Genomic DNA, 18,275 nt, shown 5'->3' on the forward strand with positions numbered 1-18,275 from the left:
TGTCTTTTTTTGTTGTTATTGCCATTCAGGTGATTTTTTCATTCATTCTGACTGTTTCACATCTATATTAGACAAAAAAGTAGCTGGATTTTAAAGAACCTTTTCTGTTTGGTAGTCTAAATATGCCATTAAAGTATTTTGTACATAATTTTCTGCAAAAAGTTACCCTGAATTACAGGTCCTTGCATTCTTCTACCATGACATTAAAATGCTAACATTTCAATTGTGAGTTTTCAAAGATGCTTCATCTTGCTTCGAGGCTAATGCAATTCCAATTACAGCTTATTTTAAAGCATAGGATATATATACAACCATTACTGAAGGACAAAAAAAAATGAATCCGCTCATGCCTCTCCCTTCTTCTGTAGTATATTGCCTAGAAATATTACTTTCTCTCACTGGACAATAAATATTGCACAATAGAAGCTAATTAGAATAAAAAAAAAAACCAATCTCCTTTGCTTTAATTTCCAGATGGCAATCAACTTCTGCAAGCACATGAAAGTTTAACTAAAAATCACCCTGCTTAAAGCAGAGACTGGGGATACTATAAGAGAAAGAATATTAAAACTTAAGAAACGTTATTCTGTTCAGAGGTTTACTTTCTTGCATAACTTACCCTTTGTCCCTCAAAAAGTCCAGTCTTTGCTAATTTGCTAAATACAATAGCTTGGGGTAGTTATATACTGTACTGTTTTGTGTTTCTGGTAGGCTTCTTACCCAGAGAATAACTGTATTGTCTGTAACTATTACATGTACTGCCCACAAGTCCACAAACCACGTCTGCTTAATTATTCGTCCACTGCCAGCAATGAGGAAATGATTCTTTGATTTGCTGTTGGCCATTTTGTCTCCCAAGTCAGATCCTGCAAGCTTGATTTATTTACCTTTATCAATATCACTCTATTTAAATTTACCAGCTTTCCTGGTAGCAACTGTAAAATATACCTAACAATGGTAAATGGGTGGGTTGACTTCTCTGAACAGTTTTCAGTGAGAGCTTAAAATAACTGAAAATATAAAGCCCTCAGTCTCTTCTGACTACAGCTATTAAGCTTTTTCTTAATGATTCCCACTTTAGTTTACTACTTTTAAACTCTCTTTTTCTCATAGAAAAATTGTATCATAGAGAGATTCCAGTAACTCGTCCATGACAGCAGGAAAGGCAGAAGTCTCTAGGTGTGAGATTCATCATCTAACTAAAGTTAAAAAAGATATAGTCAAGACTTGTTAGACAGTGGGGACAGATGTGTACCTACAAAGGCTAGTTCTTTTTCATCCTCAGACAGGAACTAGTGGTAGATCAGAAGAACATGCTGGTTCTTCTCCACTACCTATAAAGTGAGACCAACCTAGCCAGGCTCAGGTCAGATATCTGTCTGACATCTAAGGTGGGGCAAACGGAATCCTAATACAGTTTTCTTTTCTACTACCGATCTTTGAGGCAAAAGCTCTCTCTTTGCTTTTCTTCCTTTTCTTCCAAATTTCCACACATGTATCTGCCATCAAAGAGCTAAAACAGCGAATGTGCCCCTATTTTCCAGGGGTTAATAAAGCTCATCAGTTTATTTCTGGTTGGAAATGCTAGGGTCAAATTTAACATGTGATCAAGGCAGAGAACAGAAGTGGTATAGAGTGTCATTTGCTTCACTGTCTTGGATAGAAATACAGCATTAAAATACGGGCATAAAGAAAAAAAAAGTGCTTCCTCCCATCAAGCAATAATAATAATTTTATAAATTCTTATCTTCTACCAAAAGAAAAAAAAAATTAAAAAAAAGAAGAGGCAAAAGAGAAAAGAAAGTACAAGCAAACAGCATTAAATTGAAGCAAAATAGGCATTAAAGAGCTTCTGTCAATAAAAGGCAGCTGTATATGGCAGCACTTACCATCACAGTCGCAGCTGCCGCAGCTGCCTGGGCTGCCACCGCAGCCTGGTTGGCTTGGTGTTGCGCCGCTTTGATTTTGGCCTGCAAATGTGCAGGAGGGTGAAAATACTTGCATTTCTCCCTCATGCAACGACCTTTTATGTAATCCATACACACGGTTACGGTGTTGTCGTTTGTGTCAATCATGGTGCTGTCTGCCGGGTGGGCAAAGCGGCAATCAGTCTCTCCGCGCGCGCAGTTTCCCCGCTGGAACTCCCTGCACACCTATGTGCAAAACAACACGTGTTGCAGGGGGAGAGCTCGGTGCCAACGCCAAAGGGCAAGGGCAGCCCCGCGTCCCCAAAAGACAGACCTGCCCCCTTCCCTGGTATAGGTCAAGCTTTTCAGCCAATTCAATTTAATAAAACCTTCATCATATTCTGGGAGAGGGAAATGCATCTTTTCTACCTTACGTGCTTGGCTCCTCGGGTAGCTCTGCGGGATGGCAGTTAAATGAATCTGACATGCAACAGAAGCATTCCCAAGCGCCTTTCCTTTTTCCTGTTTAGAATAAAACACCTGGGAAGGATACTTACTGAAGTAACTTGCCCCTGCATAACTGGAAATCACAAAATATCTAGTCCCTTTCTGACTACACTTTACATTCTTGCAGCTCCACTGGTAGGGAGGGAGTTCCTCTTGCTGAACCCACGGAAGACATGCATCAGGTGCACTGTACTTTTTATGGCGTCCACAAACAAAACGAAGACCTTCCTTAAAAATAACTTTCAAAAACAGGCAAAACAAACATACTGATTTTCCTAAGAAGAAATATGCTCTCGACACTGGTGCTTGGGCTTTAGGGCAAGAACATTCATTTCTTGCAAGAGCCATTTGGCCTTGTCATGTTCTTGGATCACGGATTCCACAGAGTCCCGCTACGTGGAGATCCATCAACACCAGGGAGGCTCTGCACGTAGCTGGGGGCTTGTCCCTTCAACTTACTGCAGGCTTGGTAACACTCGACAGCTCTATTTCTAGCTCAAGACTGAAGGGCTATAGAATTCCTCTGATATTGATCCATAAGGCTATAAAAGTCCCTCAGTAGCAACACATAAAAACCATGACAGAATAAATACTGCAATAAAAATGTGCTTGTTAGATATTCCACCAAAGCATACCTTTGCAGGCATGTATACCTGAGGTACGTTGGAGGAGATGAATTTTAAGAAAGACGAAACTCCATATTGCTGTCTACGTATTAAATCTGAGCAAAAGCACTACCTTAAAAATAACATTGTTTAACTACCACTGGCTGCAAGCGTAGAAATCCTGCCTAGTTACAAGGTCTTTTATTCATAGTGACTAAATTCAAGCATCGTTTCTAAAACAATAGAGTCCTTCCCTCCAGGATCTTTCACACAGCCTAACAGAGGATTATATTTCTAGTCACGGCGGTGTCTACAGTACCTCCAGTTTATCAGTCCTGAGGAGTTTCTGGGTTGCAGTTGAACCGGGGACTGAAACTGGTGGACTTCCAGGAACAATGACGGGCGGCGTGGGTAGGATCTCGGTCGGGACTAAGCCAACTCCCGGTGTTACTGGCGTTAGGTAAGGAGCAAAGCTAATAGCCGTGTTCGTTCCTATTGTGGGACCCACTGGAAATGTGGGCTGCAAAATGAAAACATAGACCAAAAAAAAAACCAAAACAAAAAGACACCACAAAAAAAAAAAAAAAAGAAAACACAACAACCAACCCATTAATCAAGAGCTTATTAGTTGTCTTTTGCATGTTTGTTCTGGTGCCGATTTGTTTTCTTAATCAAAACATGTGAAACAGCTGGCAAAACACACCGCATACTCTCTTCTTTTAATCACGTAACACATTCCAGTGGCATACTAAGAACCACACTTTATAGCTCTATTATTAGAAAAGAGGCTGCCGATGCAAAGGGAGTCGTAGTTTGAACCTGAATCTCTGTGGAGGTCCAGCTTACATTGCGGGCTTATTTACACATCTAAAAGTAGAACTAACATAGACTTTACTGCTTTTTCTCAGTACCTGTTTTCCTTGAGAAAACAGGCTATTTTTCAAAGTACCAGATTTCATGGGTGAAGCATTATTAACTATATTAAAGCCATATTTTTAACAAGAGTATATATAATGAGCATGGCATGTAACTTCCATCTGTTTTCATGCTGTATTTTGCCACCTCCTGCAATTATATGTTACTATGGCCCACACATCGGAAAACCTCACCTTTGCGAATGTTTGTGTGCTCAGCTGTCACCAGTGGCAAGCAGAATAAATATTATAATCTCAGCTGGACACAATATTTAGAAAGGGATTATTCAGGCTTAGCTAGAGTTCATCTTACAAAAAAATTTGATTGGAAGAAATGATATGGGTCTAAAAATCTGTTTCATGCCTTCCTACGGTGAGTCAGTGAAGTCATGACCAGAAGAAAGAGCACTTGTGTGATGCTAAAACACAGGCCAGGCAGAATGGTGGGTTTGTTACCACCAGCTCGAGACGGGGGGAGGCAGAACATCACCATGGTCAGACCTGGAAAGTGCTTTAGTTCTGCAGAGCTGACATTTACCCTGGAGAGTGAAGCTACAATTATAAAATGAGGAAAAGCTATGCAGAAAAACAGGACAAATCTCAGATTGGCTTTATCAAAAATTAAGTTCCCAAATAAGTAGGCAGCTAGAACTGAACCACGCAATAGCAGAGAGTAGGGGAAGATGTAAAGACACTTAATGAAGCAGGAGTGTCCTTCTGTTCAAGGTGGCCGCTGCTGTCAGAGAAGGGAAGCCAGCCATGGTGTATGTAAAAAATACACAAGAGAAAGCACAGGAGCTGGAAGGGTTCTTTCTAACTTTTTTTTTTTTACTAAATTATAAATGAACATGAATTAGTATCACGAAGATGCTTTGAGCAGCACATTTGCCAAGATAACCAACTGTACAGAAATGGCATCTACCTGCCCCAGAGAATTAAAAGTGAACAATGTTCTGTTTTAATCAGAGATCAAAACTGCTTGATATCAAACAGCAGGGTTTATATGCCAAGTGCGAGCTAAATTCTTTAGAGCATAATAAGGAACATTTATATGAAACAACAGTTCAGGTATGCTGGGAACAATATGTGTTATGTAAAATATAAAAGACAGCTTTGTATCAGCTATAATTTTAAGAATAAATCCACATGTCGAATGACTTCTATGGAATTTTCTTTCACTTTTTATCCATTTGGTCAAGGCTGAGTCATCTTAGTCTGGCAATTTATGTGAGACAGAGAATTAAAACCTGACACTTCGATCACAGCAATCAGTACAGAAGGCATTACGTCAATGAAATTGTAAAGTTCAAACGATGAAATGGGTGAGAATAAAAAAGTATAATTTTGCCACTTCATTTCTTCTTATAATACTACGAGGTGAAATCTATTACTTCACGACAACTTTTCTGGTGAAAACTCAAGCAGTATAAACTCTGGAAATATCAAAACACATTACGCCAGTATACCAACATACATTTTGATGAGAATGTACAAGAAATTCAGGGACTTCTGACACTCAGTTTTTGTTCATGCCTCCCACCTTACAGCAGATGTTCCAAGTGTAAAAACACATTTGGAAGAGGCATCTGGGGTGAGCTTCCTGTGACCAAATACAGATGTCTTCCTCTGAGATGCTTATGCTTGGCTCTTGTGACAGACCATGGAAAGACAAAGGCACTTAAAACCCCAAGTAATCTAATGCGAATGTAAACGTCTGAAACAAGCCAAGTGAATAGTAATTAGAAGTGCCTATTTCTTTTGATAAATGGTAAATAGGCCTTGGAAGCCCAATACAGAAGTTGATGCCAACACTCCAGATGCCCCAAGTTAGAGAAAGAAATCCCACTCCAGTGCCTCACACTAGACATTTGGATTGAGAAAACATCATTAGCAGCCATGTGTGAAGAGTTTAATTCCGATTACTTGCTTAACTATGCTTTGGAAATCTGGTACAACTAAGGAGCTCAACCGCAAAGGCAGCCCTAAGCAATTGACCGTTTTCATGTATATCCAAAGACACTGCTCATGCCTGCAAGACTCTAGGTTTATGTCACCTTCTGGATTTGAAGTGTCCTAGGCACCAGACACATTACCTCAAGAAAAAATGCTGAGTTTGTACGGCTGCATGCACCAGCAGTTCTCTGTCTTATTCTGGGACACTTCAGATTTCAAGAGAGTAAGAAAATGCTACCCAGAATGCCATTAAGCTTTGTTCCTGGTACTGGGATTAAATACCATTTAAAGCCATTCAAACCCGCAGACTCATGAGAAACTTTGCATCCCTATTCAAATAGCTTACTAGCAAATCATTATCATTATTATTATTATTATTATTATTATTATTATTTTCACCTCCAGAAGGATTATAGGTGAAAACCTTGCAAATCTAGACTAAACCTGATGTGAACTGAATGAAGGAAAAAAAAAAAAGGAGGAAAAAAATAGCAAATTAGTCTGGGATCAAAAAAAGTATCAAATCTACAGCAACACTCCATTATATCTTCAAATTCAAATAGAAATGAACATATCTCTAGCATCTTGGCAATTCCTTAAGTCAACAGATGGGGACTATTTTTATCAATACTAGTTTAGAGAAGTTTTGCAGCTCAATACAGTCTTCAACTCTACTTACCAATAACACCATCACAGAAACATACTTACCACTGGCTGTAGCGGTGACCCTGGAAACATGAACTGCATTTGCTGGGCAAGCATTGCTGCTGCAGTTTTTTGTTGGATTAAGTTGTTCCTGCCATTTATTTCCAGTTGAGTTTTTAAATGTGTTGGTGGATGAAGGTACTTGCAGTTCTCCCTTGTACAACGACCCTGGAAAAAGAAGTCACAGTAATTGGTCTACTGCTTTTGATGATAGTTTAATGCCTTCAAGCAAAATATTACACCATAAACTAAGAAGAACTAATGAAATCCAGGGTGTTTCCTGGGAACTATGCAGCAAGCTGGGAGGAGCTGATGGCCTTGAGCTTTGCCTCAGCCCACTGCCTCTGATAGATCTTTAAGGCTACTTGCCACAAAAATATAAAGAGAAAGGCTTTGAAACAGCATTTTCATTGTTAAGTACAGATCACTGCTACACAATTAATACTCCGAGTATTATCCAGACTGCCTGAACTGCCTCTCACGGTATCTTGGCTAGAGTATCTGGTCAATCACAGGAAATTCCACTTAAATATGAGGAGAAACTTCTTCTCAGTGAGGGTGACAGACACTGGAACAGGCTGCCCAGGGAGGTTGTGGAGTCTCTTACTCTGGAGACATTCGAAACCCACCTGGACACATTCCTGTGTAACCTCATCTAGGTGTTCCTGCTCCGGTAGGGGGATTGGACTGGATGATCTTTCAGGGTCCCTTCCAATCCCTAACATTCTGTGATTTTGTGAAATTTAAACCTCTTTAAGAGAAATGCAGCTTTCAAGCACGTATTAAAAAATGATTGTGTGTTCATGGCAGTAAGGATCTAAACAGGCCACTTTCTGCTTGTGTTCTCTTGTACATTCACCCGTATCACAGTTCACTGCCTTCTGGCCTCCTGTTTTTACTACATCAGCACAACTTTGAACTATTTCCACTCAAGTATAAAAGAACAGAAGTCAAGCTGGTACTTTCACAGCCTAAATTTAGAAGCAGCTCATGGAACCAAATCCAAAAGCACACAGCAAAACAAGAGCTCTTGATCAACCCGAAAGCACTTTTTAGACAGTTATGAGACAATAAAAATAAGGGTGGGCAGTCACCTCTAGGGTGGCTTGTGCTGGAGAAGATGAACATGGAACACACCTCCACAAGCACTGCATGCTGACAAAAACATAAGTAGAACAGCATAAGACATGCTGATAGTTTTTTTCCACCAGAAAGGGAAATTGTGGGGTGCACCAGCAGGTTGTGCAGCTGCAGGGTAGGATCTGCTGAAATCAGAAACTCCTCGATGGCACAGCTCACAAACAGTCACAGAATTTTAAGAGCTGCGACCAGAGGACCTAGAGCATCAGACAAACTGCATTTGACAACTTGTAGGAGGTAAGTTTCCACATTGAGACGCTTTTATAAAGTGCTTTTTAAACTTTCCATTCACTGGTGTAAGGGCTTTGCATTTCGCCACCGAGCAGGAATATCCTCCTAGAGCCAAGAGAACATGGAGATCCCTATGCAAGAACAGCACACACGTATGCTGACTCTGCGTACGCATACATATGCACACACTCTGCTACAAAACCTTCAGTGCACTTTGAATGTCAGTATTAATGTCATGCTTTTTACTCAGACATTGAAACATTGGCTGATTCTGCCTCTAGTCTACTATAAGGATGTAATGACTACCTACACAGAAGTAAATTAAATGTGTCTGGGAAGGTTCTCCCGTACCCAGGCCAAGAGGAATGCAAACAGCTATGTTTATGCTACTAAACTATTGAGATCAGCTTTTAGCTGAACTGTGCCTGGTCACTTTTGGGGAGTACACTAAACAGAGGCTGGCAGTTCAGAAAAGCTAAAAATTTAAGGAAAAAACCCTGGTCATGGCACTGAAGAACACTTCTTACTGCTGTTTTAACCTGCCAGTATAGGTGCAACCACTTTCAGGACATTGTGCCTTCTTTCTGATTTCTGTCATGCAGGTCACTAATTCTGTTTTAATGGAACATTACTTTGTCAGCTGGCATGAGCAGAAACAGAAATAGTCATGATTTGATGGACACAGAAGAAGGCTGGCTCTTCCATTCAGGGGAATAAGGCCTTCATAACGTCAAATCAGAGCACACTCAATGCAGGTAACGAGCATACATATGCTTTTGTGTTGGCTGATTTTTTAACTAAGACCTGTTTATCCTTAATCTATTTCCTATATGAATGGCTCATACAGCAAATCTGAAAATTAAAACAGCAAAATCAAATCAAACTACTCTACCTGATGGAAATAATCTACTTGTGGAAAGAAGAGTGCTCCTCAAATACGGACTGAGAGCAACTCTCAACCACAGTGGCTTTTGAAGCTCCTGAAGCCTGAAGAGTTCCTTCAGTGAGCCCTCCGCTCCCACCCCTGAAAGCACACGGCTTCTACATATCATCACTTCAACCTCTGCAAAGCAACCCACAGTGCACAAAAGACTGGTTATTTCAGAAAACTTTCCAAAATAAGCCAACCATACAAAAATGTACTGTCCTCTCTAAACTTATTCATGTCTGTGCCTCATTTACTAGTTTTTTGAGCTCCTGGTTAGCAATGAACGTACTATAAAAGAGTTGTGTGGCCCCATCACGCTACTATAGAAAGTTCTGTAAACAAATCAAGCTTTGTTGAAATGAAATGACCCAAAATAAACCACAGTGGAATGAGCACTGAAAATAGTGAGCAGATTAATCCAGCCCTAGCTACCAAAATTAAATAAATTCTGAAGCCAGCTTTCACTTTTTTGACCTACAATCATTGGGGGAAAATGCCTATATAAGCAACTTTTCATTCCTTTTTTAACAAATGCTTCATGTCCCTGTGAACTCTTGATGAAAATAGTTTCAGAGAGGAAACAGGCAGATTCTCAACTATCAACCAATGCAGGAACAAATATTCAAACTCAGTCCAATGGGATCCTGGAATTTTGTTTATTAAAAAGTCAAATATGACTTGACTCAGTTCAACTGAGACAGCAGCACGTATCAGCCAAACAGAACAGACAACTGTACACCACATGCACGAGCATTCAACATGTTGGGTCAACATCTATAATAAGAGCCCACTTTGGATTCTTGCAAAAAATTATTATGCTAGTGAGCTACCTCGTAATAAATACAGAGACAAAACTGAGTGCTTTAACTTTAGGATGCATCAGTATGAAGCCTCTGGAGCAAGGCTTGGTTCATCATAGCTCTTAAAACCCCAGCAGTTCAGGAGCTGCTCCACAGACATTCAGTCCCCCCGGCACATGGCAGCGCAGACACTGTCAGCAGGATGGGGCAGGCAGCAGGGGAAATAATTGCTCCATACAACTTTTAACCTGCTCCCACATATAAGCCAAAGTCCAGAAACTGAGGGCGCAGACAAATGGGTTTGAAATTCAGGCTCTAAAAACTCTTGCCACCTGGGAACTGAAGATTACCAACAAGCATATCATAAGCTGTTGTGCACTTCCCATGCAAGTTCACTCCCAAAAAATCACCTTCACTGAGCTGCCTCCTTATCTGCAATGGATAGTAATGATGAATCACAGAATCATTTCAGTTGAAAGAGACCCTCAGGATCATCAAGTCCAACCATAACCTAAGCTAACTCCAGCACTAAACCATGTCCATAAGAACCTCGTCTAAACGCCTTTTAAACACCTCCAGGGATAGTGACTCCACCATTTCCCTGGGCAGCCTGTTCCAATGTCTGTCAACCCTTTCTGTGAAGAATTTTTTCCTAATATCCAGTCTGAACCTCCTCTGGTGCAACTTGTGGCCATTTCCTCTCATCACTTGCTATTTGGGAGAAGAGATCAACACCCTCCATGCTACAACCTCCTTTCAGGTAGTTGTATAGACAGCGATAAGACACCACATTAAATTCCCAGCACCCTCTTAGTCCCCTCATCCTGCAAGGACGGTACCTCCCCTCTGACCTTTCATTCCTGCGTCTTTGTCCTTACACATAGTACCACATTTTAGACAGCTAACGGAAAGTTTTAGCAGAAAAAACCTGCTTTTCTACTACTAATTATCCAGAACCGGAACATGCTGTGGCTCATGTTGGGGGTGTGCCACAGGCTTCGTTCCACTAAAGAAGTGGGAAAGATTGTACCAAGGAGCTGGAAACTCCAGTGCCCACCAGCCAGGTGCCGCATTGAGAGGCTCTGCTTCTGCAGGAGCAATGGTCTTGGAAGCTGCTACCTCACTTAATGAGCCATGTTACACCATTGACTTGCTTTTTGTTTTTTTAAATCAATAGATTTCCCTATTGAGAATAATAGCTAGTTTGCTTAAAATCATTGGCACAATACAGCCCACAGACTGGAATATAACAAAAAGTTAGGTATGTGCTAAGAATTATTTTAAAATAAGCAAAATGAGGCGAGTGCAGAAGTAACACTGCGTAACTCTGGATACTAAAATAACTACATGTTGTACAACCACATCTCTGCCTTGAATGTTTTACAGATCCATAGTTTTCTTCAATATTTTACTATTGCTCTAATAGTAACAACACTAATAATTCATCCAGGCCCGGGCTGGGAATTGCTTATGCACAATAATTAGTTAGTTTTCACTTACTAAAATTACCTTTATCTTTCATCAAAATAAGATGTTCAAATTAAAAAGAAAAAAACAGGCAAAACAATGTTTCTTTTATCATGTTACACCATTGACTTTTTCTTTTTAAATGAGCAGATTTCCTTATTAAGAACAGCAGGTAGTTTGCCTGAAATCAATGGCACAAAACAGCCCACAGATTGGAGTATATTAAAAAAGCTAGGTATGTGCTAAGAATTATCATTTTAAAATTGGCAAAATGAGGTAAGTGCAGAAGTAACACTAATAACAACTAAAGCATCCACAACCATTTTGCTCAGGTACTGAATTCTGCTTTTAAGATGGGAGTCAATACATATTCTTGGCATGCTAATCATAAAATCACAGTAGTAAATATAAGAGCCCAAATCTACAGTCAATCCACAACTGCTGAAAAACCCTTTTCTGCAGCACAACATGGTGGGGTTTTTTGGCAAAAGGGGAGGCTAATTCAGGTTGGAAGGGATCATGAAAGGTCCTCAGGCCAACCTGCTCGGAGCAGGGTCAGCCCTGGGGTCAGGCCAGGTTGCTCCAGCCAGATCTTAGATATCTCCATGAGTGGAGGCTTGCATAACCTCTCTGAGGAGTCTCATCTACTGCTTGGTTGTCCTCATAATGAAGATGACTTCCTTTATATTCAGTCTGAACCTGTCTAGTTCCAGCTTACGCTGTCAGCCTTATGTCCTCCCACCATACACAGCCGCAAGGAGCTGGGCTGTACCTTTGGACAACCTCCTTGTCCTTCAAGGCTGATCTCACAGGAGGAGCATCACTGCACAACGTTGTCAGGTTGTCTTCTGTTAGTGTGCCTGTCTCAGGTTTGAACCCTGAGGGATACATGTTAGGTTTTTAAAACCATACCAGCTACATTAAGACTCCCTCTATGCTTTACCTCATAGTTTGTGAAGGAAGCAGCCACGGTTATCTGCCATCCTATCAAAGCAGCAGTGTTATCCATCATCAAAACAACCAAATTTTTTGTATTTTCCTTAAATACAGTTGAAATGGGGAAAGTCCAGCTCGAAGCTAAGTGTACAAATCCAAAGTTAACTGAGGCAACTCACTGATACTATTAGTGAGAAACAACAGAGCAAGCCTCCCCCAACTCACAGCATAGCCTAATATCTGACATGGACACCCCATCACATTTAAAAAACGGATTATCCGATGAAGAGCAGAAACAGGGAGGCCTCCTTCTTTGCAGACATGTGTCCCCTGTGCCAAACCTCTCTCCCCAGGGTGCTTCCAGCTCGCCCCCAACTCTGCTCTCCCTAAACTCACAGCTTCCTCCTGCATCCCCTCCTCTCCGAGAACACCCTCCCACCTCTCCTAACTATAGACCAGGAAACAACCCACATGATAAATATAACTTGCTCGAGCCGCATGTGTCCTGAAGGACCAGCCAAAACATGCACGTGGCTGGCGGACCACGCTCGGGAGCGGCTCAGTGCATGCTCACACCTTTTCCTTAACAGAGTAGTAATTTGGATCTCTCTCTTCTACCCAGACATTGATTTTTGGATAGCCAGTTAGAATTTTACAATATGTCTTTGAAATGCCAGTGTCCAGCAACTTCGGTTGAAATTGGCCAGGGTGTTCAGAAGTTTTTAGGGTGATGCTGGCAAAAAAGTACGGGTAGTGCAATTATGCAAAACCTGTTTTCTTAAGAAAACAAGCTAAAACTAACAAATGCAGATGAAATTGTATGATCTCTCACTATTGAATATGCAGTCTTATCAAAAAAAGTATATGACTTCCAAGACACGGATGGTTTTAGAAGGCATCTGAGCAACTGGTTGTACAAGGGCAAAAAGACTTTCTGGTTTCCAGCCAGACACTCTGAGATCCCACCATTTGCTGGAGTTACAAAAAACACACATACACACACATTTTTTCAAACAGAGTAATAATTACCTGATGCCACAACCACTTATCCTCTTGGAAAAAAAAAAAAAAAAGAAATTTGCAGTATTCTGTATCTTGCAGCTTCAGCGAACATGTTCGTAAAGATCAGATCACATTTTAACAAACTAATGCACTTGCAACTGTGGGCATGCAAGCTAGCTAGCTAGCCATCAACTGTTTGTTATTGATATTAGATACCTGGAGATATTACATAGTGTTCAAGCCTTAGCAGAGCGAGAGTGCCACAGGCCGCTGTGTGGGGCGGTGGCAGCCCATGGCAAGAATAGCCACAGAGACAGCAGTGTCAGCAGCTGCGGAGGTACCTGAGCCCTAAAAACTCCTCCGGCAGAGTTTCTGACAAGAGCAGAAACTGCTTCTTCTCCTTTGGGGTTCCTCCTCAGCAGCCCCCTCAGCGAATTCTGGTTGGAATGTGTGTGGCCCGACCCAATCAATTTGACAGTTTCACCATTGCATAAATCAGGAACTTCTCAATTCCAATAATCCCGGGCTCCCTGGGGCTAAAAATAGAGCCAGTCAATAGCAGGGCAGGGTATTTTGAGATACTTAAGCTTCTGCTTCTGTCCACAGACAGCCACACTAACTCTACCACCCCAGAACGTCCAGTTCAAATGTTATTTTTCAAAAGCAGAAACACTAAAAAAGAAAAAAAAAAAAAAAAAACCACGAAAAAACCACTGTGTATTCATATGCAGAGCGGGAAGATTCCTCTTGTTCTATAGGACTTGCATTCATGCATTCCCCTATATGTTTTAGTACGTCAGAGCTCAACCACCAGCAGTACTTTCAACACTCAAGGAAAACCACTCGACTTCAGTTCGGGCTGAGTTAAAAAGTATTTTCCATCTAGCATCACAATGTGAGAATGCAATTTTCCAGTGCAGGTCTATCTGCTTCCTAATTTGTCTCAGAAAGTAGAAAAACAGATACCACACCTCCATTAATGTATTTCCTTTGCACTTGCTATGAATATGTACCATCTCACACAATCTGTAGGACTACACATGCCTGTCGAGTTAAGCATATGTGCAAGGGCTTAGGGGATTTAGTTAAGCCTCAAGAATGACAAGTCATAGATTTTTAAAAATGTAACTTAGCACTGTATTTCTTCCTTAAGGTATATAAAAAGCTTCAAAATTTTGTTTGTTTTAATAAATGAGACACACTTCCAAAAAAAAAAGGAAAATAATTTCAAAAAGACCAAAGTGTACTAGTAACAGAAATATTAAGCTTTCGATGGAGTGTTCAAATGCCTCAAACTTAACTTGTTGTCATATGCCTTACCAGCACAAACATCTAAAGGAAAAAAGGTATTTAAAAAAAACACAAGCATCTCTTATACTACACTTGAAACATTTCAGCTGTTGGATCTGTTTTACTGGGGAGGGGGGAGAGGGGTGGAACACAAACCCAAAACGAACACACAAACAAATAAAAACCACCAATAAAAGCAACTTAGAAACTTCGCTGAGAAATTAATTCTCTATTTCTAAAGCCACCTTGCAAGTCCACCCACCAAAGTTAGTGAGTGTGCATACATATTTATATGCACCTACACGCTTTCGTTTCAAGAAAAAGTAGAAGGCAAATTCACTTTCTTACTTTAAAGTAGAAAAGGAAAAGAAGGCAAAAAAAAATCTCAAGTGACTTCAGCTTGATTCTGTAGCCAACACGCTAAGAAAACCCCTTAGCTGCTCTTCTAATGGTTTCAATTATTTGTAAGAAACTAAAAGCTGGTAAAATAAAAATGGTCCTTTTATTCACAAAGTTAGAGAACAAGAACTGCCTGTAACTGACATAAGAAATAGAAAAATATTGAAGAAAAATTGAAGTCTTACAGAAAGATGGAATGTCTAAATGATATAAGTCTTAACACTAAAGACTTAATAGGAGATATTTATTTAAATGGAAAAAGACAGAATGTTCTATTGAAGAGCACATTTGCAATGCACAAAGAGCTCCGAGTCTCTCAAGATGCTCTTTCAAACTAATGTGGACAGGATAGCTATAGAGAATGGTTTAATAATTTGCCTTGCAATATCAAGGGAAGTGTACTCAATATTAAATTGCTCAGAAGAGAAAGAACTCAAGCAGATATTGCAGACATCAAAAAAAAAAAAAGAAGGCACTTATGAAATTGTAAGTTGACAAACATCCTTGAGATTACTCTAACAAATAAATCAAAGAAAATTCAGACAAAGAAACAACAGTTTAAACTAATATCCATTTATTTTATTTCTGTGTTTACTGCCTCAAAAATAATTCAAGAATAATAAGGAAATAAAGATTATTTCTTGCTCAATTATGTAGCTCCATTTCTTTTTCTTTTCCCATTTTTCCCCCTCACTGGCACTGAAAATCTAAACCAGTTATTTTTACCTTAGCTCCATGTTTGGCTACCAGCATCAACGAATAGATCACAAGCAACTGTGGACAATCCTTGAAATAAATCTTCACTCTAATGCATACAGGCAACAAGAGGCAGCCAACTATTAGTACAGGGGAAACCCCCTAGGGAATGAACAGAAAAAAGCAGAGGGAAGCGTGACCTCATTTAGCTAAAATTCCTCAAACGTCTGACTTCTATTACATGGGTGGTGAGACTTATCACAGGACGGGTAAATCATATCCTGAGCTGCATCAAAAGCAGTGAGTCAAGGGAGGTGATTCTGCCCCTCTGCTCCACTTTGGTGAGACCCCACCTGGAGTCCTGTGTCCAGATATGGAGCCCTCAGCACAGGAAAGACATGGACCTGTTGGAGAGGGGCCAGAGGAGGCCACAGAAATGAACAGAGGGTTGTAACAGCTCTGCTGTGAGGACAGGCTGAGAGAGTTGGTGTTGTTCAGCCTGGAGAAGAGAAGGCTCTGGGGAGACCTTATTGCAGCCTTTCAGTACTTAAAAGGGGCTTATAAAAAAGATGAGGACAGAGTTTTTAACAGGGCCTGTTGCAACAGGACAAGGGATAGTGGTTTTAAATTAAAGGACAAGAGATTCAGGTTAGACATGACGAAGAAATTTTTTACAATGAGGTTGGTGAAACACTGGCTCCGGTTGCCCAGAGAGGTGGTAGATGCCCCATCCCTGGAGACATTCCAGGCCAGGCTGGACGGGGCTCTGAGCAACCTGATCTAGTTTAAGATGTCCCTGCTCACTGCAGGGAGGTTGGACTAGATGAGCCTTGAAAGTCCCTTCCAACCCAATCTATTCTATGATTTTGTGATCCTATGTGAGGTCGCCTTGTGCAGGCTCTAACAAACATACAGCTTCTTCCAAGGCAGGACCAGGTGCAGCCTGTCACATGGCTCGGGATGGGTTGCAGTAGCAGAGCAGCGATTGAAACCCTCCAACTCTGCCCATTCAGAGAAGTCAAAGTATTTGCAGATTCCTGCATTACATAAAAAAATGTCAAAAACCTTTATGGAGTCTCACTATACAGCATTACACACAGTTAACTGATGACTGGGCAGCAATAATGCATCCTCTCATCACAAGGATTGAGTATTTTCATGGAAGACAGAAGAGAGCTGTGTAAATTGCAGGTGTGAACACATGGTAGCTGAGGGTGACATAGATTTTTTGCTGGTAAACAACATACTCCATCATTAAGTTTAACTTAACTGAACCGAAAAAGAAAAAGATAAGAGCTTGGAAAGAGGCAATTTTCTTCAACTTTTCTCAATATTTCAAGAGCTGACGAAAATAGCCATTCCAGAAGTAATGCCTGTAAAGGAAGGTAGTTGTTTCACTGCAGGTCAGCTGGCAAGAGAAAAGGCAACGAAGAACAGCAGAAGAGCAAGCAAGAGGATGGGCATGGTGCCACTCCCTGATGTACCTCTTTCCTCACCTCCTTTACAATTCCCATAAAAACCTTCAAGAAGACATATGCTGAGTTTACTGCAAGCTTACTCACACAAACAGGGCAAATTAAACTCCCTTGGTTTGGAAACACCACTTTGCAGTGAAAAAGTAGGCAAAGATAACTTCAGAACTGACAGCCAAGCCCTGAGACACCTTATTTCTCTCTCAGTGGCCTGTGAAAGAAAGTCGCTATGTCTAGCACACGGACTACATCCATACCACTGTAAGCAGGTTATAAAACAAAGAGCAAGTCGTGAGTACAGATCTTTGCCACTGTGAGTGCAAATGGTGAGTGGCCCAGCAAGGACCAGGCTGGCATGCCAACAACAGTTCCCTCAACAGTGCAATAGGAATCTTAACAACCCTCAGAAAAAAACATAAAATCAGTTACACAGCATCAAAAAGGAGCAGGAGACATGCTGGCTGTGAGGAACGTGGCCGACCAGATCAGAACAAAATGGAAGGAGAGTTCTGTAAAACTGACCACGTCAGCCTCCTACAGTGAGCTGCCCGCCCAAGGGAGGCTTCAGAAGATACTTCACTTGAGAGTTGCGTGAATGAAAACGATTTAGAAAAGGCCCATCATTTGGAAGAGTCCCATCATGTGGATAAGGCACATTGGCAGGATTTGGCAAGCTCCTTATGTACCATGGGACCCCACTGGTGTGCTATTGAGAAAGACAGACTTAAAATACTGGGAGCAAGCGACCACCTTGGCCACCAGCGTGTCACGGCCCCAGCTCCTGAGCTGGAGGCCCAGCAGGCATGAACTGCTACGGAGGTGACCAGATCTGCCATCGGCAAGTCCTTCTGACACTCCTTGTAGGGACACTTTCACCCCAGCAGGGCCATCCCGCACCCATGAGTGTGCCAAACAACATGCCGGGGCTCCCAGTCCGGCTGGGGCTTCATGGGCCTCTTCCTCCGTGGGCATTTCGTAGTTTCTTGGCCAATCGCTTGACAAACAAAAGTAAAAAGCAAGGGCCAAGTTAAATACACAAAATGGCCACGGACACCTTACATAATTGCAGCAGTGGAAAGCCTTGTTCCTCGGCAGAGAAGGAGTGTTTACCCACCCTCAGCGGCAGCGCCGGAACCGCAGCTGCGTTATTAATAAATCATCAGCTTTGCTCCCAGGACAAGCCAGCAAGGGCTGGAGTCTGACACCAGCTCCCAACTCACTGGAAAGTTACTGAAAACACACAGAAACTTCTCGGTGTTTTAGAAGATCCATGTACTTGGAACTGCATTAAAAAAAACCTCACAACAATTAAAGAAAACACTT

General features: G+C 41.2%; 1 protein-coding gene across 27 annotated transcripts in view; it reads right to left on the reverse strand.

The window, feature by feature from the left end:
- Positions 1-18,275, reverse strand: part of MBNL2 (muscleblind like splicing regulator 2) — a 72,005-nt gene that overhangs the window by 24,962 nt on the left and 28,768 nt on the right. For 10 of the 27 annotated variants that reach the window (XM_080341288.1, XM_080341309.1, XM_080341308.1 and 7 more), the window contains exons 2-4: positions 6,595-6,759; positions 3,339-3,539; positions 1,890-2,153 (exon numbers count right to left, since the gene is read on the reverse strand). In XM_080341288.1, the coding sequence (XP_080197414.1) occupies positions 1,890-2,153; positions 3,339-3,539; positions 6,595-6,759 (630 nt within the window). Of the gene's footprint in view, positions 1-1,889; positions 2,154-3,338; positions 3,540-6,594; positions 6,779-18,275 lie in introns of those variants that run through there. The other 17 variants (XM_080341292.1, XM_080341287.1, XM_080341311.1 and 14 more) reach the window with 9 other exon arrangements.

This window comes from Nesoenas mayeri, assembly GCF_963082525.1.
Source record: "Nesoenas mayeri genome assembly, chromosome: 1".
In the NCBI taxonomy this organism is placed as follows: Eukaryota; Metazoa; Chordata; class Aves; order Columbiformes; family Columbidae; genus Nesoenas; species Nesoenas mayeri.